A 27,178-nucleotide genomic window follows, 5' to 3' on the forward strand; every position below is an offset into this window, starting at 1 on the left:
GCTTTCTATTTTGGAAGACTGAAAGCTGTCCTCTCCCCTGGCCACCTCGGAATCCTACCCTTGCCTGCAGTGGTATCACATGCTCAAGCCACAAGGGAAGAAAGCCCGATGCATCCATCTCTTGCTCTGTCTCTTTCTCCCTGTCTCTGTTTCCAGATCTGTCTCTGTGGTCCCCCCCGCCCCCAACCCCAGCACTGCCACACATACACCGCACACTCACCCGTGTCTGTCCTTCTGTCTCTGCTCTGTCTTTTCACTGTATCTGTGTTTGTCTGTCTGTTGGTCTGCCTGTCTCTCCTGCTTGCTGGAGCCATTCACAGTGCCCTGCTCATTCAGGGACAGTGTGTGCTTTCTCTGGGCTGGTGCCAGACCCTGGAGAGAGGAGTGCTTTGAAAACTCAACTTGGACTCCTCACCAAACCACACTTCAGTTATGCTTAGCATCTGGCCACCAGTTTGTCCACTTAATATAAGGTCCCTAACCCTACCCATAACTTGCCCGTTTCCCTTTTGATCTGGAAACAAACACTTTTTTAAAACTGGAAGCCCAGTTTAAAATCTTAAGAAAAATAGGGGCCCAGTGTGAAAGGTTGGGGAGAGTCCAACTCAACTATAATTTAATTTGTGTTTTCTTCTTTGCTTTCTCGTGAAGGGAAAGCCAAATGCCACCCTTTCCAGAGAATGAGTTACCAGACCATGATGTGAAGGAACAACTTAATTCAGCAGCATGACAGGGATTTGAGCTGGCACTTTTCAGCCAGAATCACAGTTACCCACACGCACGCACGCACGCACGCAGTCTGTTTCAAGTTCTAGTGAATGAAAGAAGTTCACATGATGGATTGCCATTCTTAGTTTTTAAATAGCTTTTATTGTTGCAGTAGAAAGTACAACTTTTCTGAAATGTTATTGATATATCAGCTGACCTTTAATGTTAGAAAGCTTTCACTCTTGATTTTCTAATGCAAAATCCCATATCAAAGAGTTAATAGACAACTCAGGAAAAAAAAAAAGCATTAACAGAAGAAAACAGGGAAAGTGGACTATGATGGGGATAGAAAATTGAAAGGACAGGGACTTCCCTGGTGGCCCAGTGGTTAGGACTCCGCGCTTGCACTTCAGGGGGCTCTGGTTCGATCCTTGGTCAGGGAACTAAGATCCCACATGCCACTCGATGCAGCTAAAAAAAAAAAAGAAAGAAAAAATTGAAAGGGCAGACTGGAAGTTGCAGCCAGTTCTGCCATAAGACAGCACACATTCCTAAGAAATTACTGCATTATGCAAAATGACGTAATAAAAACCATAGGAGACTCATTAGAAAAATGGGATAATGGGTACAACACCCAAAACTTTATCAGTGACACCCAGAAAAAGATAGGAACCTAACAAGAATGGTAGCACAGTTTTATGTGTATTAAATGGTTTAAAAAATACATAAATATTCATTCTAACATGACAGTTTTCCTTGAAAACAACCTGACATGTGCTTTTGCAGGTAGGTGTCGGAAGGGTTTCAGTTTGTAAGCTATTGTGAAGCGGTGGAAGGAAGATTATCTGATATCGAGGAAAAGGTGTAGCACCAGCTGTGTGGATGGTGTGGCTCCTAAGGTCCATGGTGAACTGAGGTGGATGGTGGATGTTTGGGGGCGGGGCGGGGGGGGGGTGGCTGGGCAGGCTGAGGGTGTGAGCTTTTATTCCCACGTGGCTCAGTTTAGCCAGGTGTCGTTTTCTGCATTTACCTAGTGCTTCTTGCCGATGAAATCTTGCAGAAGGAAATACAAAAATTCTTTTTGCTCAAATTGTTCCTTAGTAGATCAGTGACTTCGGAATAAGTTTACGTTTTCAAAACAAGCATTACAGTGAACTATGTTTAATTCGATTGAGAATTTTCTTTACATCATTTGATATCAGAGAAAATATATCACTTTTACTCTGAGACACCTGCTTGAGAATTCTGATACCCCCCAAATAGTAAAAAGAGTGTATTTCCTAGAAGTCAAAGTTTTGGTTGGAATTTTTCCCCCTCTTTGTACCACAGACATGGTAATTATTCCTTTAGTACACTGTCACTGGGGGTGATTTTTGTGGCTGAACATTTTAATTTAAATATTTAATAATTTTAATGTATATCAGAGATATATATTACACACTTTTGAAACCTGTTGTTTTATAGATGCTATTGTTTTGGAAAACAATAAGAGTTCTGGAAAACACTGAGAGTGGTATGGTACCCTGCTTCACAAAGTTGGGCCATCTGAAAACAGATTGGGGGTAGTTTCAGGTTGCCCCTGATAGAGGGGCACTACTTGCTGGTGATTAAGGGCTGGGGGACAGGAATTCTAACCACCCTGAAATCCTGTACAAGGATTGTTGTGTCCAAAATACCAATGCTGTCCCCGTGAAAGACTGGTGAGTATTAGATTGAGGAGGAGGAAGGAACAGTAGAGTTGATAATTTGAATAAAAGTGTTGAGTAAAAAATAGTATTTTATGTGTCTTTGGTAAGAATGATGAAAATAGTTTGCAGTTGAGGGAAGTTTGGAAAACACTAGTTGAGGACAAGTAGTAGCGGTGAGCTTCATTTAACAAACCCTGGTATATAGTGCCACGTGCCCGGCAGTGTTCTCAGTGCCATAGAGATGGTAATTTACTCAGCTGTGGTTAATGGTTCTTGAGGCATTAGCCTCGTCTAGGGTAGGCTCTCACCATTGACTGCGCAGTGGAATCACACAGAAGAGTTTGTAAAAGTCTGGATGCCCAGGCCACAGAAAAATCAGAATCAGAATCTTTGAAGGTGGGACTGAGGCATCAGTATTTTTTAAGCTCATTAGATTATGCCGATGTGTAGCCAAGGTTGAGAACCACTGCTCTAGGACCATTTGAAAATCACTGTCTTCATAAGAAGAGCCATACCAATCGGGCAAATGTTAATTGAAGGCCTACTCTGTGCCACGCTGTCGGGGCAGATGACCGAGACAGGAAGCTCCACCATCCAAGGGAGTCGGCAGAACGGGAGACAGATTTTTACAGTCCTGGCTGACAAGTGCTGATGCTTGAAAGTATATTCAGAGTGTTTTGGGATCACGGAAGAGAAGGAAACTAATTTTTTTTAAAGAAAACCTCAGGTGTCAAATTTGGAAAATTATTAAACTTGTTATTTTAGCTTTCCCTCCCTTACACACTACTTTCATATCTGGCGGGGGTGGGGGGAAGCAGCAGGCACTTATAAATTACTATCAGTTTAGCCTTCCTAACCTGCTTGTAGCCTTTGTGTGGTCTAGTTGGAGAATTTGAATTCTGCCTGTAGATAGCATAATGATTTTGTCCTGGTGTAGAGCAGGCTCTTTAGTACCTCATACAGCGTCATTGAGCTATTGCCCTCCTGGGAATAAGTCAGCACAGCTTCACAGAGAGTCTCAGGACTGATTTAAAAGGACCTTTGGAAATAAATCCTTTACATGATGGTTGTAGTCAAATTGATTCTAATATGCTTAATTTAAAAAATACTCATATAGCTTCCATATTGTGATAAATAAATGTTGGATCACATACATTTTAAAACTTAAGAGTAAAGCAAACGTATTTTAAATTACAAGTTCAACTAAAGGCAACTACTGAAGCTACCAGCTTGAGGTACTTAAGTAGATAAAGTTACTAAGTAATTTACTTGTTTCCGATGGTAACATTCTTCAACAGCTCTCGATTTATTTAGTGTGGGTTGCCTTACTCTGAGAAAACCTGATTCTCTAGTGGATAGACTTACTTTCAGTTAAGCCTGAGTAGTCCTTACTTAACCATGAATTACTTCCTGGTATAAAAAGCAGGCTTAGCTATTTGTGGTATTTTTGTCTTGCGCCTTTGGCATCCTATGGTGTGAACAAGAGCTGTGCCATCTGTAGTCAAGTGAGATTATTTAAAAGGGGGGGGGCGTTGGGAGTGGGGAGTGAAGTGATTCACTGGAAAATTTCAGCACAGATTCTTAGGGAACGATAAGATAACCCTAGAAACATTCTTATTTGGTGTCATATACTGGTGGGTAGTGACAAAAAAAAAAATTAAGGTACAACTTGTTTCTTAACATTTTGCTGTTTTGAAAATTGGAGAGGTACTACGCTAGAAAGGAAGAAAGAATTCCGTGCAGTGGCAATTAGCAGAGCTCTGCAGATGAATGAATACTTTTCCCCTCTCTGACTACAAGTTGCAGTGAGGTTCATTTCTAAAATGCAAAACCCACTCTTCTCAGGGTTAGAATGTCTGTTTCCTAATGGTTGTCTATGTATGATAAACCTCTTCAGGCCGAGACGTTTCCTAAGCAGAAGGACCAGTTCCTAGAATCCAGAATAAGTCTGTGGGGTCTAGATAAGCCATTTCTGAAAGCTGCTGAGTTTAATATATTTTCACTTAGTGACACGTATTTGAACCTAAATGTGTTGATTTCCGGGGACTCCCGCAGGGTTCCATTGGAGACTTGGCCTGAAACAGTGTCTTTCCCCCCCCCCCACCCCCCGCCCCTTTTGTGTTCCTTTTCAGAAAGAAGACATAGCTCATCCAGCAAGCCTTCTTTGGCCGTTCCTCCCACTTCAGTATTTTCCTTCTTCCCTTCTCTGTCCAAAAGCAAAGGAGGCAGTGGAAGTGGAAGCAGCCGTTCTTCCAGTGGAGGTGTTCTAAGTGCATCCTCGTTAAGTTCCAAGTTGTTGAAATCGCCCAAAGAGAAACTGCAGCTCAGGGGGAACAGGCCAATGCATCCCATTCAGCAAAATAGAGTCCCCCATGGTAGAATGTGAGTATGGCCCAGAGGGTTCTTAAAGCTCACCTGCCAGAAGTGGAACTGTGTACACGAGTAGCATCTGAGAGTGTATGTGCATAATGTGAAAGAGAGCCCACTTTGGGGAAAATTCAAATATATGTTGTTGTTTCTTTTTGTTTCCCTATTATACCTTGGGAGACTTTATAGAGTCATAATAGCAATAATAATACTTATCTATTGCTCCTTTCTTGTGTGCCAGCTATTGAAATTTAGCTAAGTGTATTGTCATTTACTTATCACAACAACCCTTTGAAATAGGTATTGCTGTTATCTCCATTTTCTGGGTAAGGAGAGGGAAGCGTGATAAGATTGAAGAACTTTAGCCACGGGCCCCTCAGGTCAAACAGGCCTGGGGTTCAAATCCCGCCTCTATCATTCCCTAGGTGAGGGGCCTGGCCAAGGCCCTGTTTATCTCAGAGTCTGAGATAACGGCCCCTGTGCAGGGTTAGTGGGGGTGGCAGGATTCATGTATTAGACTCAAGCACCTGGCTAGTGTCCGGCCCACAGGAGACCTTAAAGGAACGGATGCTGGTGCCGCCGCTGAGGATGACAGTAGGAATAAAAAGGTGAAGAGATCCCCAGAAGCTGTTCTAGGATTTTCTGGGGCCTGCACAGCAAATAGGGAAGCAGTGCTTCCTCCCACCCCCAGTCTTGGGTTCACATCCAAGCCCTGATGAGGGGAGACTGGAAGAAGTTCACACCACCAGGCAAGGCCTTGACGAGCTTCCCTGGTGGGCCTGTAGGCTGGCAGGCTCTTTGTGGGTGACATGAGGGAGCAGCCGTGCACTCCCGTGGAAATATATCTTGCCCCATCACGGCATGCTTCGGCCTTGGTGGCAGGTGGCTTTTCCCTGGCCTGCCTCCCTTTCGGAGGGTATGCCACACATCGCAGTCCCAAGGTCTGATAACCTGGTTAATCTTCGGGCAACGGCCAGCACCTGCTCTTGCGCACGGACCCTGCCAGCTGGGAGAGGCCGTGGCATCTTGCAGTGTCTCTGCTGCTCTCGGGCTGTTCCAGGTACAGCTGTTTGGTGCTATTTGTCCTGGTTGTTAAGCCCGCAGCCTCTGCTCATCTGTCAGAAGTGCAAGTACAGGAAGCTTGGCTTTCATTCCTGGAGCTGTCAGAGCGCCAAAGAAAATGCCAGTACAGTGTGTAAGCCATTCGCCCGCTTACCAGCTGTTAGAGCACTGACGCCACTGGGCAAAGTGTATAAAACCTCATCAGTCCAAATCTTCTTTATTTGTAGCTGGGCTCTAGACGGGGACCAGGCTAACTGTTAGCTTCGTACCAACATTTGCTACCCAAATGACAGTATCAGTAAGATTCCAGAAAAAAGTCAGTTCTTGGTTAGCGATACAGGTATTCAGTGCTCACCAGCTGAGTGTCAGGCACTAAGATTCCAGGCTCCTATAGAGAAACCTTTTTCAGGGACTGGAGAATTACCACTTCACTGACACATCGTATCCTAATTAAACATTGGTCTTCCTCATTGACAGAGGCAGAGAGCCTCTTCTTGGAGATACATTGTTAGGCACATTTGAGTTCTTCCAAGTCCTTAGTGACATTTCTTGGAAATGTTCTCTAATTTCAGTTGTTCTTTTCTCTGCTCACTCATTTTACTTTAATTTGATGGATCATTTCTTAAAAATGACAGCTCTCAAAAGATATCCTCTAAAGGTCCTGCAGTAGTCTTTGGTCCTTTTAGACCTTTTCATATTTTGCTTCTTGCAGGAATTACATTGGGTAACGGGAATGACGATAGACCAGGTAAATTTGATGGTTCCTCTGGAGCTTTCTGCCTCTCCAGAAGGGCTTACAGACTGAGTAAAAGTCTTACTGAGTTTTCTGCGCAGCCCTAACAAATTTTCGTAATGTACCTTTGGGAGCCTAGCTCCGCACGGTGCACAGGTAGATCCAGGCTCTGCCCTCGTCCCTCTGGCTCACCAGTCACCCTGGGCTGCTGGGGCACTCAGGTGCTGGTGTTCTCACTTCCCCCTACGACAGCATGACGCCCTCTGTCAAAGTGGAAAAGATTCCTCCGAAGATGGATGGCACACTACTGAAATCTGCGGTAGGGCCAGCCTGTCCTGCTGCTGTGAGTTCCTCAGTCAAGCCTGGCCTTAACTGCCCCTCAATACCAAAGCCAACCTTGCCTTCGCCTGGACAGATTCTGAATGGCAAAGGGCTTCCTGCACCGCCTACGCTGGAAAAGAAGTCAGAAGATAACTCCAATAACAGGAAATTTTTAAATAAGAGATTATCAGGTAACTTCACATTTTCTCTCAGTATTCCCTTCTGTATTAATTGGGCATTCCTGGGAGAGCAAATCAACCGTTATCTGTAAGTCCTTTTTTTAAAACTGGCCAACTTCAGCTTAAGGATGAAGTTCCTTAAGTAGTGTCTTCGAGCTCTTCATTCTTGGTTTTAAAGTGCACGCGTGTAGGTAGGTGACGTAAAAGTAGCTTTCTAGTGGTGTATTCCTAAATGGAGTAATGAGTAATGCTGGCTTAAACAGTCTCTTTCCTGTCATCTGGTGGCGAAAGTCCCCACTCTCTTAGAGATGTCATGGCTTTTTTGTGGCGCTCGTACATTGTGTATTTCATATTTATTGATAATGTGGTAGATTTTCTTCAAGTTATAATTGGTCTGAGATAGGAGAATCTCAGATTTCTCCTATTTTCTTATTTTCAAAATAAATGAAGCAGCGTTTGACATTGTAATGTCTGTGTGCTTTTGACAGAAAGGGAGTTTGATCCTGACATCCACTGTGGGGTCATCGATCTCGACACCAAGAAGCCCTGCACCCGATCTTTGACATGCAAGGTAGGGGGGCTCCTGGGCAGAGCCCGATGCTCCAGGAAGCTTGGGGACCTGGGCTGCACAGCACTGTGCCCCAAGCGTCTCTCACTCACAGGGCATCTGTTCTGAGGGTTGTTCTGAATTTTTAAGTGAGGGAATGACTCCGTTTTGATGAAGAATGCCTCAAGTTCAGAAAACGTGGAGCCTGTTGTTATAAACTGCTATCTTAAGAGGGGTTTTGCCTTCAGTGAGCCTTACTGTATGCAGGGGAATGGTGTTTTTTCCCTAATCAATCTGTTATTTTCAAAGCCTTTTAATATTTCCTCATAGAAATTTAATTTGAGAGCCTCCCCTTTACTGTGGTTTAAATTGTACTGACTTGGAATGAGTCCAGACATTTCCTTTGCATATATGTGAATATTCTTAAAATGTTTGTGTTATCTCTGGTTCTTCAGTTTTACAGCTACTTTAAAAATATCTGTGACTTTGAGATCGCTTTATTTTTTTAGTTCTAAAAAAAATGCTAGGTACCACATAATCTAATGTATATGTAAAACCCAAGAAAATGTAAAGATTCCCCCTTTCTATCCTGAGTTTTCCTTTGAAATGCCAGTATGCTAGTGAGAAGGCGGTATATTTGCTATAAAATAAGGGTTGACATGGGGGTGGCCTCTGGCTTCAGTAGACCCCCTTCATAAATGAGCATATATGCTTATGTCCCCAGCCACCGTGCAGAAGGGTTCAAAAAGTATTAAGAATCATTGCCTTGAAGTAATTTTAAAACACTTGTTTGGAGGAGGAGGTTAAAAATTATAAAAATAGTGTTGTTCTCTAAAAATTAATAAAATTTTTGATGTATTATTTTAAGTTTTACCAAAGATTATGTTTGAATAAAGAAATTCAGACTCCACTCCAGCCCTAAACAGTAGAGGAATGTTAAAATCTTCAGAAACGGGAAATGTTATTTCTCGGTAGTTCTTATTTTAATTTCAATTTCTAATTTAATTTTAGCGTGTGGATTTTATCTTGCAACAATGGTACTGAATCTTGTGAGGAACTAGGTTGGTCAAAAACACCTTTAAATACCTAATTTTTAAAGAATTATGGATTCTCTTCCCAGAGGAAGACATATATACACATATGTATTCTGAATTTTGCATTTTATTTCAGAGGTAGATGGTCATCCCCACTCCAGTTGCACCATTGAATCTCTAGGTTAAAAACTCCTCAGGACAGATTGCTTTGTTTTATATAATATTAACTGAACACATCGAGTGGTGTGTTGTTTGACGGTAGCCAGTTGAGCTCTGTAGAATCATATCCTGTTCAGCTGCCCCTGAGGGAACTTGTGAGTGTGTGCCTCAGCCCTGCTCCACGCCATGTCACACTGCCAACCCCTCTCTGCTCTCTTCCTGCCTGCCTGGCTCTCAGAAACATAGATTTCTCAGTATTGTGACACGTGTGGTCAATGAAGGATGCTAGCTTTACCCAGGGTGCTCTTTTTTAATCGTCTGTGAGGCATGCTGGTGAACCAAAAGCTTTATCAACTCCGAATCCGCAAGGAATTTGACCAGCCTTCTTTCTGAACCTTCATTGGCTTTGTGTCGATCCTGCATTTTTCTCGCATCTTCCTTTTTAAGTCGTGTATGCTCTCCATGTGTCCTGTTAAGGGTGTCATTACCATCTGTAGCAGGGTGCTAAGCCTGTCTTTGCATTAGTATGCATCTCCATCCAGGCATGCCATGAGTTCGGCATAGAGCTGGCAGAACATGCAGCATTGTGGCTGGCCTGCACTTGCACAGAACACCCTTACTTTCTTCCCGTGTTCTGTTTGTCAGTGCTTCTCCCTCTGCTTGCCTCTGTTGCGGCCCGAATCCATTCAGCGGTGGGCCAGTAAACACACTGGAATGCTTGACATGCAAGCGGCGGGTCTTGGCGTGTCAAAGGACCCAGCTGAATGTCCCCCACGCTGCTGCCCAGATCTCTCCTGTCTTAGACTGAGGACGTTGTCCGTTCTCTTAGCTGTCAGGGCATCTGCTGCTGCCCACTCCTGTCCCTCTGTCGTCTGCCTGCCACCCTCACTGTCCCCTCCTCACTTCCTCATCTGTCCAGTGTTCTGTTCTGTGTCCTCTGTGCCTTCCATGCAAGTAGATGTGGGTTCCTCTCAGGGTAGGAGCATTTACTGCACACATCTGCGGGCACAGACCTCCTTCTGGGCCTCAGAGGATACAGGCTTGAACAAAATCAAGGCGTGGCTCCTGCCCTTTTGGGGCTTACAGTCTAATGGAAGAGATGAAGATTAACTTGGTAATGACTCAAGTAACTGTAAAAGTTACCACTGAGGGGTAATAAAAAAAGAGAGGCCTGTGTAATGACAGCCTTCACTAGGGGAACTGAGTCAGGGAAGGCTCCTTTGCTGTGGGAATACTGGGCTGAAATCCATATGATTTGTCTGGGCAGAAAGGGGTGGGAGAGGCAGAGGAGACAGCCTTTGTGAAGGCTCTGGGACGGGGCAGGACAAAGAGCTTAGGGTGTGAAAGGCAGCCAGGAGGCGGAGGCGGCACCTGGTGCCAGAGGAGCAGGGGGCGGGGGTGCCCCGGGCCTCGTACAGGTGCTCTTTATCCTGCGAGCCTTGGGCAGCCCCCCACAGAGTTCTGATGGGGAGGAGGGGGCATCAGGGTTGCGGCTGGAAGGTTCTTCAGAGCTCAGGGCAAATGCTATGTTCTCTTCAAACCAAGCTGGGAAAATACTGATCGTCTCTGCCTACTTTCTTCACTTGGTCTTTCCGCGTCTTCTAAGCACCAGGGGACACGCAAAGGTGAGGAGAGGCTTCTGTGTCATCTGTCTGGAGAGACAGGCAGGTGGACCCCCAGTGATGTTGTATATTCGTTTGTTCATTCAACATGTATTGGGGGCCATTATTTTTATCTGGTTTTTGTTTGAAGCGTTTATGGCGTGCCAGGTGCTGTACTAGGTGTTGGTACAGCACTGAACAAAGCAAAGGTCCTTGTCTTCATTTAGGGTTACTTTCTTGTGGATATATTACATATTAAAGAAAACCAAGTAAAATCTTAAAAAGAACCTCAACACAGTTTTCTAACTATCTGTGCCAGGTTAGATTTTGGGCGAACATAGTTTGCAGTGTATGTGGTACGGACGTAGGTTATGTTACTGAACCGCAAAAGAGAATTAGAAGCCTAACTCCCCTTAAAATCCCTTAAATTGGAGCGAAAATGTAAGCCTGTAGAGCAGTACATTTGTATAATGTGTGTATAATGAACACACAGAGAGTATCATTTGTAGTATTGCTGTAACATAGAAGAGGGAAGGATTTATGTAGATGAACGCATATTTGGGAGGTGTGATTTGGCGCTGCTGTGGTTAGCGGCTCCTTGCATTTTTTTCTTTACAGACGGAGGCCCTAAGCAGTATGGAGTGGTCAGGTTTACTTGACCATTCTTCTTCTCGAGTAATTTCACATTTCTCAACAATGACCGTTTTGGGGAGGTCCAAGAGGGAGGGGATCTAGGTGTACATATAGCTGATTCACTTCATTGTACAGCAGAAACTAACACAGCATTGTAAAGCAGTTATACTCCAGTAAAAAGAATGTGACCATTTTTAAATTCTGAGGTTAGACATCGTCTCTGGATCCAAAAATCCTATCCCGTTTTCTTGATTCCCATAGGGAGTGTCTTTCGATAGGGACTCAGATGCTGGTTTGCGTCTTCTCCTGTGCACAGCCTGTCTTCTTTTGGCCTCCTACTCTTTAATCCCCCCAGGTCTCCCTCGGCCTGTCTCCAGGATGCTGTGAGCCCCTTTCTCTCTGTATGGCATTGTCACAGGAAGAAAGAAACAGTTGTGTTTAATTTTTACTCTCTGGCAGTTAGTGAAAGAAGACTTTGTGATACGTATTTTATGGAATAAGTGCTTCTCCCCTGTTACCGTTCAAAACTCTAAATGGCCCAAAGGGGGCTTTTCTAGCGGAGTTGGTAACAGCTCCGGTCAATGAATAGTTCCTGTCGCACAAAACACGAGGACCTGTTACCTGTTTGTATCTACTGTTTGCCCCTCAGTTACATACCTGGTGGCATGGTTATTTAACATTTCTTCTTTCTTCTGGTGGAAATAACATCACCAGGTTCTTATACATTTGGAGGCTGGAATATCTGCTTCTAACTATTAGGAAAAAAAAAATCACACTCAAGATTTTTAGCCTGTCAGATGCTGAGCAGCCTCTGATTAAGCTAATACTCCGAATTGCTTGTTTCATTGGTGTTTTTGGATGTATGGCAGAAAAAGTGATGACTGCGATTCCTCCATTTCTGGTTGTTTGTTTTTGTTGTTGTTGTTTTTGGTCTGTAGACACATTCCTTAACCCAGCGGAGGGCTGTCCAGGGTAGAAGAAAACGATTCGATGTGTTGTTAGCCGAGCACAAAAACAAAACCAGGGAAAAGGAATCGATTCGCCATCCGGACTCTCAGCAACCAACGCAGCCTCTCAGGGACCCGCATCCCACTCCTCCTAGAACTTCACAGGAGCCACACCAAAACTCTCACGGAGTGATTCCTTCCGAATCAAAGCCTTTTGTAGCTAGTAAACCTAAACCTCACACCCCCAGTCTTCCAAGGTAAGCCCCGTCCAACAGCTCTCTCTCCCTCTTTCAGAGAACAGACGTGCAGACTGTAGAGCCCCGGTGTATCGTGATGTCGAGGACAGACATCAGGCTCGCTGCGAGAAGAGATGTTTCTCTAATGGGGTTTTACTTTAAGAAAAAAGAACGTTCATCACTGAGTTTCAACCAGGACTGTTTGTGGCCAAATGCAAGCAGCAGAGTAAAGCTAGAATTATCTGTTCTGCCCTTGCTCAGCGTTCGGTGTCTCCTGACCCTGTTGAGTAGGGCTGCGGCCCGGTTTCTGCCTGCAAGTTAGTGACGGGAACATTTCACATGGCTTTGGCAGCCATTTCCCATTCATTTATCTCGCTTCTTGCAAAACACAGCAGTTGGGATTCTTGCTGGGGGTAGGCATTCAGCCTGCGTCTTTACAGCATCCATTTACAGCGTGTTTTTTCATTCATTCATTTGGGACTCTGGCCTGAGCGTGTAGGAGTCATTTGAGCTGTGTAGTGAGCAGCAGGTCAGAACTTAGACACATCCCTTGGAGACAGTGATGGTGGGCTGAATATATGTGTGTGCGTGCTTGTATATTTAACCCAGTTGAAGTAAAGGACTTTGTACCCACTTTCCAGAAAGAAGGGGCAAAGAAAGGCATAGAGAACGAGGGTTTTGAGTCTGGGCCGAGGGCTTGTGCTTAGCAATGTGCCAACCCTTGGGTGCTCTTGCTTAATTAACCCTTTATCCTCACGTGTCTGATTCTTGAAATGGTCCTGTGAGGGGTGGAAGTGCCTCCGTCTTGCAAACCTGAGCGTGCCCGTGAGCCTGTCCCCACGTGGGCCCCCTGGTTTCCGAACAACACGGTTGGAGGAGTGATCAGAGGAGGTGCCCGAGAATGTGGCCAGGCCCAGGCTGTCGATTCCTTTGCAAGTCCTTTCTTTGGCCAATTTCATTAAAGTTTTTCCATCTATTAAAAAATAGGCTTAAGGCTAGAAACACCAGGCCTTTATGTGTGTTGGAAAAGCACACTGCTGTCCTTGAGTTACACACTCTAGATTACCCACATAAAATGGTAACGCTACCTTCTTTTATCACCTCCTGTCCCTCTTAGGTTATTTTCGAGCACATTACCAATTACCTCATTGATTGCCTTAGTCACCCAGTTCCAGGTGAAATTTGAAGAGGAATCAAAGAAAGAATTCTCTCAAACTCCACATGTATTTCGCCTTCTTTGGGGAGAATAGGAGGCGGACCAGGTGGCTGTGGAATAGAGAAGTGGTTATAAGTTACTTTGGTTAGACTGGGCAGACAGCTGCATTTGACATCGCGCGGTTCGGGAGAGAGGACCCTTCACTCCCAGGCCCTCCGGATCAGCATCTGTGTCCCTAGTGCTAGTGGTGGAGCCCAGACCTCCCCTGATGGTTTTGGAGACATTGTTGTATCTGAGTTAAGGCGGCTGATTCCCATACATGTGATGTGATCTGATCAGTGCTGCACTTTCTACTCACCAAGGCCTCCAGGCTGCCCTGCTCAGCAAGGTGGGAGTGCCCCCATTGACCCTCCTCCAGTCCATGAATCTCCACACCCTCCCCTGCCTGCCACTGAGCCAGCTTCTCGGTTATCCAGTGAGGAGGGAGAAGGCGATGACAAAGAAGAGTCTGTTGAAAAACTGGACTGTCATTATTCAGGTCATCATCCTCAGCCAGCATCTGTAAGTTCCACATCCGCCCCCGCGCCAACCCTCCCCACGCCGCAGGGACGGGGCACTGCAGGGGGGGTGCGGCGGGGACCTGGGCATGCCCTCCGGTCCGTGTGGGGCGAGGTCAAGGTGCGAGTGCAGCTCAGAGCAGGGCGCCCCGAGGCGGCATGCACTCGGTCGGGCGCGTCTCCTGCTCTTTCCGTTCTCTTCCATGACACTCAGGGCCAGGCGTTGTCACACTCGTGCTTCACAGCCCTCGGTCCTCAGTAAGCGCCGTCTGTCCTGGCCGCTTCTTCCCGGGCCGCACGCCCTCGGAGTTAGCGAGTCCGAGCGTGTGCTCTCTCTCTTGCAGTTTTGCACATTCGGGAGCCGGCAGATTGGAAGAGGCTATTACGTGTTTGACTCCAGGTGGAACCGGCTTCGCTGCGCCCTCAACCTCATGGTGGAGAAGCATCTGAACGCGCAGCTGTGGAAGTGAGTGCCCGTCCCCCCACCTCTGTGGGCGGGTGGCGCGTTAGGGCTGCATCCTCTTTGTTTCTTACGGGGCTGGTTTAATGAAGGTAGTGGTCTCTGAGATGAACACATGGCCTTTGACCAGCCCTGGAGGAAGGGCCCTCATCATTCATCCACTCACTCTCGGAGCAAATGTGTCTTGTTCTCGGTGCTGGGGTTTCAGGCCGAGGGACTCCCAGATGGACGGAGCTCACATTCTAGGTCAGGGAGAAATGCGAAAGCCAGTCAACAGAACATAGAGCTCATAGCTTGTCGTAAGGGAGAGAACAGAAACGCTAATAACCTGTAGCGCTTACTGAGACTACTGTAGGCCAGGCACCTTAGCAAGTACAGTTTTCACACCTTGCTGTGTCACGTGGCCTGGATTATTCCTGTTTTACAGGTAATGAAACTGAGAAGCAAGGTCACACAGAACGTTAGAGGTAGAGCCAGGGTCTGCACCCACCTAAGAGCTGAGATGGGAAAATAACAGGATGGAGGGATTCATGGAGAGCCTGTCTTAAGGGGCCCTTGAACTGAGATGAATGGATGAGAGAGAGCAGCCGTGGGGCTGGCGGGGAGGAGTGGGTTCCAGGCAAGGAGAACCGTATGTGCAAAGGTCTTGAGTCAGAAAAGAACATGGCTTGTTTGAGAAAGAGCAAGAAAGCTCCTGGAACAAGAGGGGATCCGAGAGGTCAGGTGACACTGAAATTGATTGACGGCACTGAGGAGCTGCTGAGGGCTTTAGGGAAAGGAGCCATTTGCTCTGGTTTACAGTTGAAAGTAAGGCGATCATCTCGTGTGGCCTTATGCACGCCGTTTCCCCAACATGATTTTAAGTGGAAGAACAGTTCCATGGCCCGAAAGGTTTATTAGCTCAGCCTTTCCTAAAGTAAAATAGTTTTTGTTACTGCAGGACTTCTCAAAGCCTTTAATAGGCACGGTCCGTCGTAACTCTCAAAGCAGAGGATATCGTGTATAATGCGGACTGTCTCCCAGGCTCTTTTGACCTGGAAACCTCTTTTAGGGGAGCATCCTGGGGACTAGCGTTTGGTGGAACCTACTTCGGGAAGCACTGAGCTTTGCTAAAGGGGGCTGTCCGATAATACTTAGTCATCCCAAACCCTCCATTTGGGCGTCATTTATTAGTGCCTCCCTGAGTGGACTCTGCGAGTACATCTATTTTTGCCTCTCTGCTTTGCTTGCCTGATATAGTCAGAGGGAGTTGTCAGAGACCTCGGGTAGTCCAAAATCCAGAGAACCATCCCCATGCTCGTTGATAGGACTTGCACTTGTTCACGGTGAAGACCAGCCCCGCAGCAGTGTTGCTCTGCTTTATTTCACGTTTCTTCCTGGTTCTTCCTAGGTAAGAACCTTTCTCAAGGAACAGTGTTCTGAACCACAGACAGACTTGGGCCATGGTTTGTTGGGATTCTTTGGGGGGTGGCCTCACATCAGAAAACTTTAAAATGCATGAAATCTCAGCTTCTTACTGGTGGGACCTGGAGAGCTCATTGAGCTCACAGAACTATGGGTTTAATGTACTCCTAAGGGTTTAGAAGGGTCCTCAGAATTTTAATCCCCATTATGTTGGTAAGTGGTTTATGGCCAGTGGTTTGGGTTGAGAGAGTTTCGGTTCCTAACGGCTTGTGTTGGAGAGGTTTTCTTCCTTGTGCTCTGAACCTCTGAAGAAGCAGGTCCTGAAGTTGACTCCACTGTCTGTCTCTCTCTGTTCTGTCAGAGGCTCACTGCCTTATCCGTCACTTGCTCCCATTGAGGAGGAAACTGTTCTTTCTGTTAACGTGACCTTTGGTTTTGAAAAAGTCAATTCGGTAGAGACAGACGGGCCACTCAGTGATGAGCTGGCACACGGGCCTGGGGCAGGTAGGAGCTTGAAGAGAGGTGCCAGGCCAGGTGCTTGAGGGAGTAAATGCTGCCGACAGGGGAGTGAGGGGAGCCTGGCGCAGGCCACCCCTGAGATTTGCCGGGAGTGGCTCGGCACTTTTCAACCGGAAGAGAGCTCTTCTTCAGGTGGCATCTTTGAGGCACTCACGGAAGGTCTTGAGGTCGGCCAGGTCCCATCCTACTGGCTCAACCGAAAGTCCTCCCTTTTGCAAAGAGCCCCGGCAGCACTCTTCTCAGCCCCTTACCCTTGAGTTACTGTGGTTAACTTCGGGATAAGTGGAGGTGCGATTTGAGCCTGGCAGTGAAGTACATTATCTTCAGTGTGTGGAGTCTCTGGGCAGCAGTGAAAGTAGACCAGCTCTTCCTCTGGAGCATTGCAAGCTCCTGTGAGCTCTGTCCACTGCTTGTGTGCTGTGACTGGGGACGACTATTGCACTTCCCCTAAGGAGGGGTTGGGATGGCTGTCAAAGGTTTTGTGGTTTGGGTTTTCCTTTTTCTAATTAATTTTTTAGATTGGTAATAAAGTCACTTGGCTGAAAAAGGAAACATGAATATAAAGAGGCATACAGTGAGAAGTTTTAGTCCCCCTGGCCCCCATACTCCTGTTTTCTACCCACTCCTCACAGACAGAAGCAGTTTTATCAGTTGCTTGTGTCTCTGAGTTCATGTGTGCAAACACAGGTCAATATGACTACCTCTTCTTTTTTTGTCTCTTCTTTATGCAGAAGGTAAGAAATGACTTAAAAGAGCTTTTTTAAGAGAAACCGGCCATGTCATCCAGAGAGGTCCACATCCCTGCCCCTGTGGAAGCCTTTCCTTTTCACAGGATTTGGTTGTAGCAGCCTGGCCCTTAGGCCCGTCTTCCTAAGCCACCTGGTGGCCATGAGAAGCCACTGCGCCCAGGGAGCCGGAGCCCCTGTGCTGCGTGTCGAGCAGAGGTTCTCACAGGTGCCGTTGCCCTGGGGATCTTGCTGAGATACACACCACGATGAAGGAGGTCTGGGGTGAGGCCCAGGGACTCAGCGTCTCTAGTAAGCCTCTCAGGTAATGTCAGTGCTTATCCTTCGTGAGTAGCATGGGAGTAGAGGCTGGCTTCTCAACCTTGGCTGGAGTCTCCTGGAGAGATTTGGAATTTACTAACGCCTGGACCTCACCCCGAGATTCTGGTGTGGCCCGTCTGGGTGTTACCTGAACTCCACAGGTGATTCTGATGTGCAGACACAGTTGGGAAGCACTGACTTAGGGCCAGAGCCACACTTTTGAGTGGGAGTTTTAAGGCTGGGCTGCACACTTGCAGTTGTTGATACCGTTTATTAATAACTATAGTCCTTCTCAAAACGCATGTGGAAAGCCCTTGGGCAGCAGTCTAGGCCAGCGCTCTCACTTGAAGGATGAGGGACCCGGCCCCCGCTGGTACGGCGCCCGGATCAGCCAGAGCTGCCCGTGGAGGCCGGGAGCCGGGCAGTCTTGGCACTTGGCTTCCAGTCAGGCCGTTTGCTGTTTTGCATCTCAGTGTTCATTATGCCACAGGGGTTTCTGAGATTTTGGCGCCGTCACGTTTTAAAAATCAGAGTTAAAATAAAAGCCAGGGTGAGGGCGGCGGGGTGGGGGAGTCCTTCCTGGTTTGACTGTTTGAATACATACTTTACCCAAATATTATAGACAGAGTACACTGTTAGCGCACCGTGAGCAGAAGTCCCCCTGAGATCTGGGGGCTTTGTTCCCTTGTACAGGCACGTACAGGCTCTCAGGCCAGTAGCTGGGACCGAGCAGTTGTTATTAACTAGCTGTGCCCTTGCTTTTTCCTCGTTCTTTCATGAGTTGTCTCAGCATTTGAGCGCCTTCTATGTGCCAGGCACCGTGCTGGATGGACAGTGGTAAATCAGCTGTGGATCTCTCCGTCTGCGGAGATGCTAGACAGTGATCATCGGTCACACGTTAAAACTGCCAGAGTCTTCCAGAGTCTGGGAACAGGGGGCAGTGCGGGAATGAAGCGAGTCAGGACGGTCAGGGCAGTTTTCCTAAGAAAGTGATGATGGGGGCTGAAACAGAAGTGTGAGCAGAAGTTGGGGTGGGAGTGCTGTAGGCAGAGATACCCAGGGTCTCGCTTCACGGCCCGTTCTCGGAACTGAAGGAAGATCAGTAGCCAGGATCACGGAGTTCGGGGTGCCGGATGGGAGGGTGCGGGGTACATGCCTGCGGCTGCAGCACCAGTGAGGCGCACGGCCTTACAGGCCGTTGTTCTCATAGCGCAGGAAGCCATTAAGAATTTGAAGGGGAAAAGTGACCCTCTGTGTGGCCCAGCATCTCAGCGCGATCCCTGTGACCAAGGGGTGTGTTCAGTGCCAGAGGTGAAGGGGGTGTCCTTCTGAAAGTTTCCACGAAGGGCAGTGGTGGACGTTGCTCAGGCCCTCTTTTGTTTCGCAGGAAGATCCCGCCAGTGCCCAGTACCGCATTGCCCGTCTCCACACGTGTTCCTCACCGGACAAACTCTGTGCCGACATCACACTGTGGGGTCAGCTGCCTGGCGGCAGCCACCGTATCCCCCTCCCCTGCCCCGCTCTCGTCCTCCTGCATCTCCCCCAGTAGCAAGTCGGTACCAGCTCATGGAACCACACTGAACGCACAGCCCGCCGCCTCCGGGGCCGTGGATCCCGCGTGCAGCATGCAGTCCAGACAGGTGTCCTCCTCCTCACCCTCCCCCTGCACGCCCTCCGGCCTGTCCTGCGTGCCCTCCTCCCCCATGGCCAGGAAACCTCAGAAGTTGAAATCTAGCAAGTCTTTAAGGCCCAAGGAGCCTTCTGGTAACAGCACTAACTGTCACCACGCGAGTAGCAGTGCCGGCAGCAGCGGCTCAGGAAAGAAACGCAAAAACACTTCCCCGCTGGTAGTCCCCTCCCCCTCCCCCTCTTTTCATTCCATGGAGTCTTTTAGGAAAAACTGTGTGGCTCACCCTGGGCCTCCCCACCCCACGGCGGTAGCCTCTCCCCACGGCATCGGCCTCAACTGCGTGGCCGGCAAAGCGAACTCGGTGAGCGGCCGGCACGAGCAGCCCGGGCGGGGCGCCCCCGGCGGGAGCCCCGGCGAGTCCATCAAGAGGATGAGCGTGATGGTGAACAGCGGCGACTCCACACTCTCCCTTGGCCCCTTCGTGCACCAGGCCGGCGAGCTGCCCGTCAGCTCTCACGGCGCCTGCTCCCACCCGCACACTCCTCTGGACAAGCTCCTAGGCAAGAAAAGAAAGTGCTCGCCCGGCTCGAGCGGCATCAACAGCAGCAGCGGCAGGCCCACCAAGGTGGCCAAACTGCCGGCCCTGAACAACGTCCATGTGAAGCACGCGGGCCCCAGCCCGGGGCCGCCAGGACTGGCAAACAGCTCCCTCCTGCATCAGGTAGGACAGGGCCTGGGAGCCCCGTGGGGAGGCCCGTGGCCCCTCCCTTGAGATCTTTCGTCAGCTCGGAGATCTGTGTGGTCGGGTTGGTGGGTTTGCCTAAAAGCCAATGTCCAGCTTCGTGGGGTCTTTTAAGAAAAGGATGAGTTGATGGCCGGACGGAGGTCAAACAGGCTCCTCTCTGCCTGACTCTGTGATGACTCGGAGGACGCTCCTGGGTGAGGAGGCCACGACAAGTGCGTTTCGGCACTCACGCGTGATGGCAGACCCCTCCCCGAGGCCGGCGGGCCGTGTTTCCCGGAGAGCAGTCCTTCAGTGTGTTTTTCTGAAGAAAGCTGGGCTAAAATCAAACTGATCTAGAAAGGGATGATTTAAATTTGAAAGAGACCGTTTAATATTTTTCCCATCAAAGAATTTCAGAATTTTAATTTCCTTGTTAATTCTCTCCCTGTTTTTCCTCCTCCCTGTTTTCCGAGGAGGCAGGAAAACAGCATTTACTGTGGGCAGAGCAGAAGACTAAAATCTTGTTTAAGTTAACAGATTGAAAAAAATCTGAACGTGACCCATTTGTAGAGAAGGGCTCTCTGGCCTTCGGATTCATTGCTGACCATGGCTTTCTCGGGCGCTACCTTGTCTTTTCCCCACTCTTCCTCCTGCTGCTGTTTCCTCCTGGCCTGCCCTTCTGTGGCCGCTTCCTCCAGCTTCCTTTCTCGCCTGTCCAGGTCCTCTCTCATCTTGTTATTTCATTCAGCAGGATACCTCCTGTCCTTGCTTACAAGCAGGAATTTCAGCGGTGTCACCCCCAGAGCCCTACTTTAAAATGTGAGCCTCTTTTTTGTTTTGTTTTGTTTTTTTCCCTTCCTCATCTTCAAAACTGAACTTAAATGCCAGGCTAGAACTTTTCCAGAAAATACCAAGAAGTTTGTTCACGTGATAGAAGTTTCCCTCCAATATCTGTGTGAATTAATACTCAGTGCCAAAGGTATGGGGAAAACAATTATGCACAAATTTAGGTAGCAGCTGCTTCAATTCTCTCTGAGCCACAAATACATATGGGCTTATTCGTGTGTTGTTTGGGTCTCTTTGAACAGGGGTTCCTGGACAAGAGAAACCTCCTTGATTTGTAGTTATTCCTTCTAGTTTAACGATAAGCATAAAAACGCAGTGCAAACACTGTAAGAATCCATCCCTTAATAACTCCCTTCTGGGTGTAGTTTCCTGATGCACATGAATCCCAGGAGGGATGTCCCACTGCCTCGGGATGCCCACGCCAGTGTCACTGAGCACGCCGTCTTCACGTAGACGCCGCTGCGGACCTTACTGCCCGCCAGTGTCAGAAGGCGAGGAAGAGGCAGGGCGGGTGCGGCAGAGAGTGACAGTGTCTGTGGGGATTGGGGGAGTGGGAGTCTCGTCTACACAGAGCAGCTGCTCCCAGAAGCTTGTTACCAGTTGCAAAGAGAAACTGCTGATCTGGACTTGCGTGAGAAATTTGACCATTTTCTAAAGCTCTGTAGTTTTTCCTTTTGTTTTGATCTGGTGAAGCCCACACGTTTGCCAGCGAAGTTTGGCTCATGAGCTGCCAGTTTGCCACCTCTGATTTCCACCGTCTGGGGGGTGGGGGTGGGGGACTGTGTCCCACTAGGACAAACAGCCTAAGTTTGGGTTCTTTTCCTTAAAAGCAGTTTCATGTTAAATTTGTATTTGAGAAAGATTTTCTCTGCAGTGGCATACTTTCTATTATGCTGCACAGATTCTAGGGGGGCCCATGGCTACAGATCAGAGGATGGATGAACCTTGCGTATTTTTACGTCTGTGATCATTTATCTGCAAGAGGGATCCTGTAGCTTTCTTCAGACTATCGAAGGGACCCATGACTCCAAATGCTGTAAAGAAGGCTGCTTCTTAGACCAGTAGGGACCTGAGCTCGCTGTTCTCCACGGAGCTGATTTTAAAGCAGAGATAACTGAACTGGTTGGAATCCCCTCAGCAACGGAATCAGTGGGACCTGCTGGGGAGCCTAGGAGATGGGGCTGGGTGTGAGCCCAGCCCCTGAGTTGATTCTTGGGCTCTGCCACCAAGGACCTAAAAATAGCTCATGTGGGACTGTGAAGGCCAGAGTCCCCTCTCCCCGCCTCAGCACGGCCTTGGGTGTGAGTTTTCACACCTGTGTGGTGGCCCATTTGACCTTGTTCACGTCTCAGTTGACAACCTGGAATACCTTCAAGGAAACAGCATCAGTAAATAGAACCAAAAGGCAAACATGTGAGCCTTTTCTCTGAGCTAGAAACCCAGGCTGCTTCTCTTCTGGACAGTTTTCTAAAAGCCAGTCTTTTAGAAGGATTGTGCCCCAGGGCACAGAAGGCTTTTGAAAGCTTAAGCCAAATTCTAGAGCTGCCTGCTCCTGGCATTGCCCAGTCGGTCGGAGACGCAGTGGCCTCGGGAATACCTTGTTTAGAAATCAGGGCGGGGCCGTGTACAGCCGCTTACTTACCTTTCGTTGTCTCCCCACCCCCTCTTTTTTGAAAGCCAAAGGCACGTCCCTGACAGCTGAAAATAGCACGGGGAGGAATAATCTGGACACTTTTGACGACAAGGTGCACCTCCACTCAGCACTCTGGACTCCACGATGCCTTTGAGTCTGTTTTCCCAACCTCCTGTGGGCCTCGAGGGTAGAAATCTGCCGGGCTGTTGTTTTAACGAGGATGTCCCTGAAGCTTTGTCTGTAGCAGTGAGTACTCGTAAAGGACACTGGATCAAGTCCAGCCACCGAATTGCTTTTATCAGTGTTAGAGTGGTCTGGACTACTTGCTACAATCTGTGAGAAGTTCCTGTCTCGTTGAACCTGCAGTATTTCACGGAGCCACTCTTGGAGGAGGTTGGCTGGCGAGAGTGTCTTGGCAAGAGCGTGACTGTAGACTTTTCTCCCTCCCTCCTCTCCCTGCCTAGTTCTTTCCTCACCCTGTCGTCTGTAGGTCCCTCTCCAGCAGTCAGGCACCTTAACTGGAGACACCTCCCAGGGGCGAGCAGAGCTGCACCCCAAGCAGCCCTCTGGAGAAAGGGGGTCTGCAGCTAGGTTTTTATAGCAGGTGCCGGGAATGGTATATGGACGTCAGTGAGAGGCACCATGACAAAAGAGCCTGTGTTTTTGCCCAGCCTTTTGCAAGTAATTTGGGATCAGAAGCCGTCAGAAGTTTCTAATGTACAAACTGGTTTAAAGCCATTGATGGCCAGAGAGCAAGTATACACCAGTTTAGAGGCTTACTTTTCATGGTACAAAAGCAATTGTGTGATTTTTTTTTTTTAAAGAAAATGCAAATGCAAACAATTTTGATAATGGAAAGCCAAATTCTGGTGGGTGGGGAGGTAGACAGAAATCACTATGGGGGAAAATTTTCCAAGATTTCCAAAGAGATTGAATTTTTTTTTAGCCTTTGTTTTCATGTTAAACAGTATACAGTTAGGTTGGTTGTCCTGCCCAGTCTCCTGTTTTTAAAAATTGCCTTTGTAACGTGAAATAGTTGGGATGCAGCAGACTCTGTCGTTCACAAAGTCACTGATATACTTTAAATGTTTCCAAGGCACTCGGTGCATTGCCCGCAACCTCTTCTTTGGATACTGTCCTGGGACTAAGTGTCAATTTCCGCTTGGAGCGCTCCCCATACTGTGTGGGTCTACACACCCCTTCCTGCCTCTACACGTTTATGTGGATGCCGTTGGCATGGGGAGCAGGCACCCAGGGAGGGGCGCTGGTGACTGTGCACACCTGCCCATGCGGAGATGGTGGGAGGCATGTGTAGTGTCTGCTAGTCACACCTCCTTTCTGGGGATTTACGCCTGCCATCTCATGGAGAGTTTCAGAGAGCCTCCAGGATAGTGTTTCCAGTACCCCACCCCAAAAGAAAGAGCTTGATAGGTTCAGACAGCACTGATTGAGAAGGTGTCCTTGAATTTGAGGGGATGAGCTGGAGCTCTTTAACAGATGATTCCACCACCACAGCTCCTGAAAGGAGAACCGGGCACTTTTGCTTAGAAGAACACACGAAGTTGCCGAACACAGGGTAAAGTTCCCAAGGTTCTGATCATGGCCCTGGGCAGGGCTGGGACAGAGCCAGTCAGTGCATCCGTTTTCCTTACAATTCTTGGGTTACAAACTTCAGTTTCAGGGAATTTTAAGTCAACAACAGGTAGAATGAATAAATACTTGGTTACCAGCCTAATAATGTGAATTGCTACAGAACTATTCTTATTATGTAAGGTAACAAAAACTTTATTCAGATACTTTAGCTATAAATTGATGTAAAATATTGATTTTCTTTTTAAAGGAAGGGGAGAACAGTATCTTGTTCACCTATTATGCAATCAGTCAGTAAATGTTTTAAAAATGATACTGTAAGAGAGCTTGTATAAGAAGAAAGCACGGATGGGCCAGTTTGGTGTCGTTAGGAGAGATCAGTCTGGTTGTTCATCCCAGGAGATGGAGAGAAGGAGGTAAGAGGGAATCAGAACGTACTTAGTTGATTCCTTGGTGACAAGTGCAATGGGGTATGGGTAGAATTTATTTTCAGAGCCAAGGGGACTTGATGGTTATAAATAAAGTTGCTTTTAGTGATGGAATTTATAGACAGATCATGTTGTTCCGAAAGATGTGAATAGGATCCACGCTAGCAGGTTGATGCAGAATAATGTAGATATTTAGATTAGCGAGTCTTGATCATTTGATTTCTTAGACTGAGGTTTTAATTGAAATTTCATTATTGTCTCCCGGTAGTACACAGAGCATCGGGATTAGGAAATTAGCCATTTTGGATTCCGCCTGCCACAAACAGACCTAAACAGTGCTATTAAATTTTAGACTGTTGTTCAAATATTGTATTTTCTCCTACAACTACTTTTTATTATGGTGAACAATTAAGACCATTTAAAACACGGGAGTACAAGTATTTTTTTGAATTAAATTAACTTGCAAAAACCAAATTTGCAGTGGTTGGGTTGTTTCTAGACAGACTTTGGTATCAATTTAAAACCAAGATAATTTTTATATTCTTTCCAATAGAATTTCATGACAACTGCAGTTTTCTTAACCTACAAAAAAAAAAAAAGTGCTGCAATGATGAACAAAGAATTATACAAAACCTACTTTTGTATCTTTATTTTGGAATTTCTTGTTCTATTATAAATATGGAAGTATCCCTATTTGAGAAGACATATTTTGTTAAAAATGAATTGTACATATTTAAATATGTATTTTTGCACAGGTCTTTTTTTCGGATATCCTGTTTTGGTACAATTGAGATCATCTAGTATTTATTTATTAATTAATAAAAGTAAATACCTTTTTATAATTTGAAGTGGTTCACTGCCAAGCCAATAGTTCTAGAACCTGCCTCCTTTACGGTTTAAGGGATGCCTCTGTTCTGTGAAAGTCTTTTGTCCCTTTCAGTGTCTTGGGAGTGGATTCATACAGATGAAGTGGGCATTGCTTCTCCCTAGTTGCCTGATTTCCCAATAGACTACACGTAATAAGTGACACACTGCTTTTCTTTTGTTAGTGTTTTATGTGTGAGAGAGTGTGTGTGTGTGTGCGCGCGCGCGCGTGTGCGCGTGCCCTGAGCACATGTGCGTTAGTATGTGATGTGATTAAAACTAATGGGGGAAAAAAAAAAAAAAACTGAAAGTGCCTGAACCTAGTTTTAAGCTTAGACAGATACTTTAAAAAGACTTGAACGTTCAGTTGAACTTTTGGAGTTTGCTTTTTCCACCTAAATATTGTTACTAAAATTTTAGGGGAGGAGTCGAAAACCACCAAATGCTGGTAATTTTATAAGGTATTTTAAAATTAAGACCTTTTGGTTCACAGGAATTCAACTGGTGATGGATTGCCCGGTGGCACCAAGGGTTACAGATCTTCTTGTCAGCCAGCAACTTACACAATGTGTCTGTTTTGTTATTCGCTCATGAAATGCAGAGTTTAAAATAGAATATTTAAAATATTTTGTATTCCAAAAATATACAAAGTACCTCTGAGAACACTGAAAAAAATGTATAATTTGAAAAATGTAACTTATAAAGGCAGCTGTCTTCCTGCGAGAGTTCTGTTGCCAAGGAATTTCTTAATATCTCCCATTCTGTCCTGCGGGGGAAAAAGTTGGGCTTTGGAAAATGATTGTTAAAAGTTTCATTGTTTAGCAGAAAATAATCATTTTTACATTTTGTGCAAAACCTTTTACATTTTCAGATCATTTAAATGAGCACTACATACTGTCAGTGTGAATGTAGGGCCTTGAAAGCATTTTGCTGTGTTTTTTTGTTTGTTTGTTTTCTGTTTTTGAGCTTGGTTATAAAAGCAATCTCCTGTGTTAAAATGTGTGAATAGGTTGATCATTTGTACACATAATCAAGAGCATCTCAGCTGGACTTTGTGTTGGCTGCTGTATAGAACATGAACAAATGTCAAGGGATAGAAAATTACTTTGGATATTTAAAAGAGAAGAAATATAGTCTATTTGTTTTGTAACAAGTTCTGTAAATAAAATAATTTATACTATTTATAAGAAAAAGTTGTGCTTTGCTTTATGAGAAATTAGTTTGTGGAGCAAACATGTTAACGGGCAATAAAACCAGGATTTCTCAATAAAGAAGGTTGGCTGCATGAAATATTTTACATGTTTCTGCCTCGTTGTGATACTAAACCCTTTTCAATCTAGTCTGACTTTTCTTCATTTGTAGCATCAGACACCCTTATGAAGCTCAGCTTCCCTTCCAGACCACCTAAAAGGTTCTAAGGGCTTAGGATGTTTCTGTTCTTGGGCACAAAGGTTTGCCTTGGGTAAATTAATAACCGGGTAAACAGTGACCACTACTGTATTCTTGCCCTGTAGGTTTGTCAACAAAGGGAAGTTGATAGATTGAGAAATACATTCTGTTTGTACTGTTTGATGGCATGTGGTCAGTTTTCATTAGAGGTAAGTTTTTTGTGTGTTTTTTTAAAATTTTTATTTTGTGTTAGAGTATAATTAACAATGTGTTAGTTTCAGGTGTACAGCAAAGTGATTCAGTTACACAAGTATCCGTTGTTTTTCAGATTCCTTTCCCATTTAAGTTATTACAGAATGCTGAGGAGAGAGGTAAGTTTTTTAACCAGAGCTGGTCTGGTTTCTTCCTTGCTTTTACAGACCTCCCTCACTGGCAGTACATTTTGATATCAGGCACAGCATAATCTTTCACCTCTAGAAGTTCGGCCGGTTTTACCATTTGCATATCACTCTTATAAATTACAAATTATTTTTGTTGCTTAAAACAATGAAGGGAGCAGTGGATTTGTGTACTGGAGTAAAGGTGCATATACATTACAGGAAGGAGTGAGGCTGGCTTCAGTCGCCGCTGCCCTGCCCCGTGGACTTCCGTTCAGTCCTTAGATCAGCCGACGGACGGCTCAAAGTCATTCTTGATAAGTTCCCTGTGGCTGACTCC

The 27,178-nt window shown here is 46.5% G+C and overlaps 1 protein-coding gene across 3 annotated transcripts in view; it reads left to right on the forward strand.

Annotated features, from left to right (window-relative positions):
• ATXN7 (ataxin 7) overlaps nucleotides 1-26,348 on the forward strand; it is a 126,193-nt gene extending 99,845 nt beyond the window's left edge. Inside the window, exons 6-14 of one of the 3 annotated variants that reach the window (XM_082662843.1) lie at nucleotides 4,529-4,778; nucleotides 6,811-7,070; nucleotides 7,547-7,629; nucleotides 11,971-12,236; nucleotides 13,734-13,932; nucleotides 14,273-14,394; nucleotides 18,745-19,708; nucleotides 20,460-20,530; nucleotides 22,235-26,348. In XM_082662843.1, coding sequence (XP_082518969.1) covers nucleotides 4,529-4,778; nucleotides 6,811-7,070; nucleotides 7,547-7,629; nucleotides 11,971-12,236; nucleotides 13,734-13,932; nucleotides 14,273-14,394; nucleotides 18,745-19,708; nucleotides 20,460-20,530; nucleotides 22,235-22,259 — 2,240 coding nt within the window. In that variant the 3' untranslated portion in view covers nucleotides 22,260-26,348. Of the gene's footprint in view, nucleotides 1-4,528; nucleotides 4,779-6,810; nucleotides 7,071-7,546; nucleotides 7,630-11,970; nucleotides 12,237-13,733; nucleotides 13,933-14,272; nucleotides 14,395-18,744; nucleotides 19,709-20,459; nucleotides 20,531-21,458; nucleotides 21,490-22,234 lie in introns of those variants that run through there. The other 2 variants (XM_082662844.1, XM_082662845.1) reach the window with 2 other exon arrangements.
• Nucleotides 26,349-27,178: the final 830 nt, after the last annotated feature.

This window comes from Grampus griseus (genome assembly GCF_964374135.1).
Source record: "Grampus griseus genome assembly, chromosome: 10".
Lineage (NCBI taxonomy): Eukaryota > Metazoa > Chordata > Mammalia > Artiodactyla > Delphinidae > Grampus > Grampus griseus.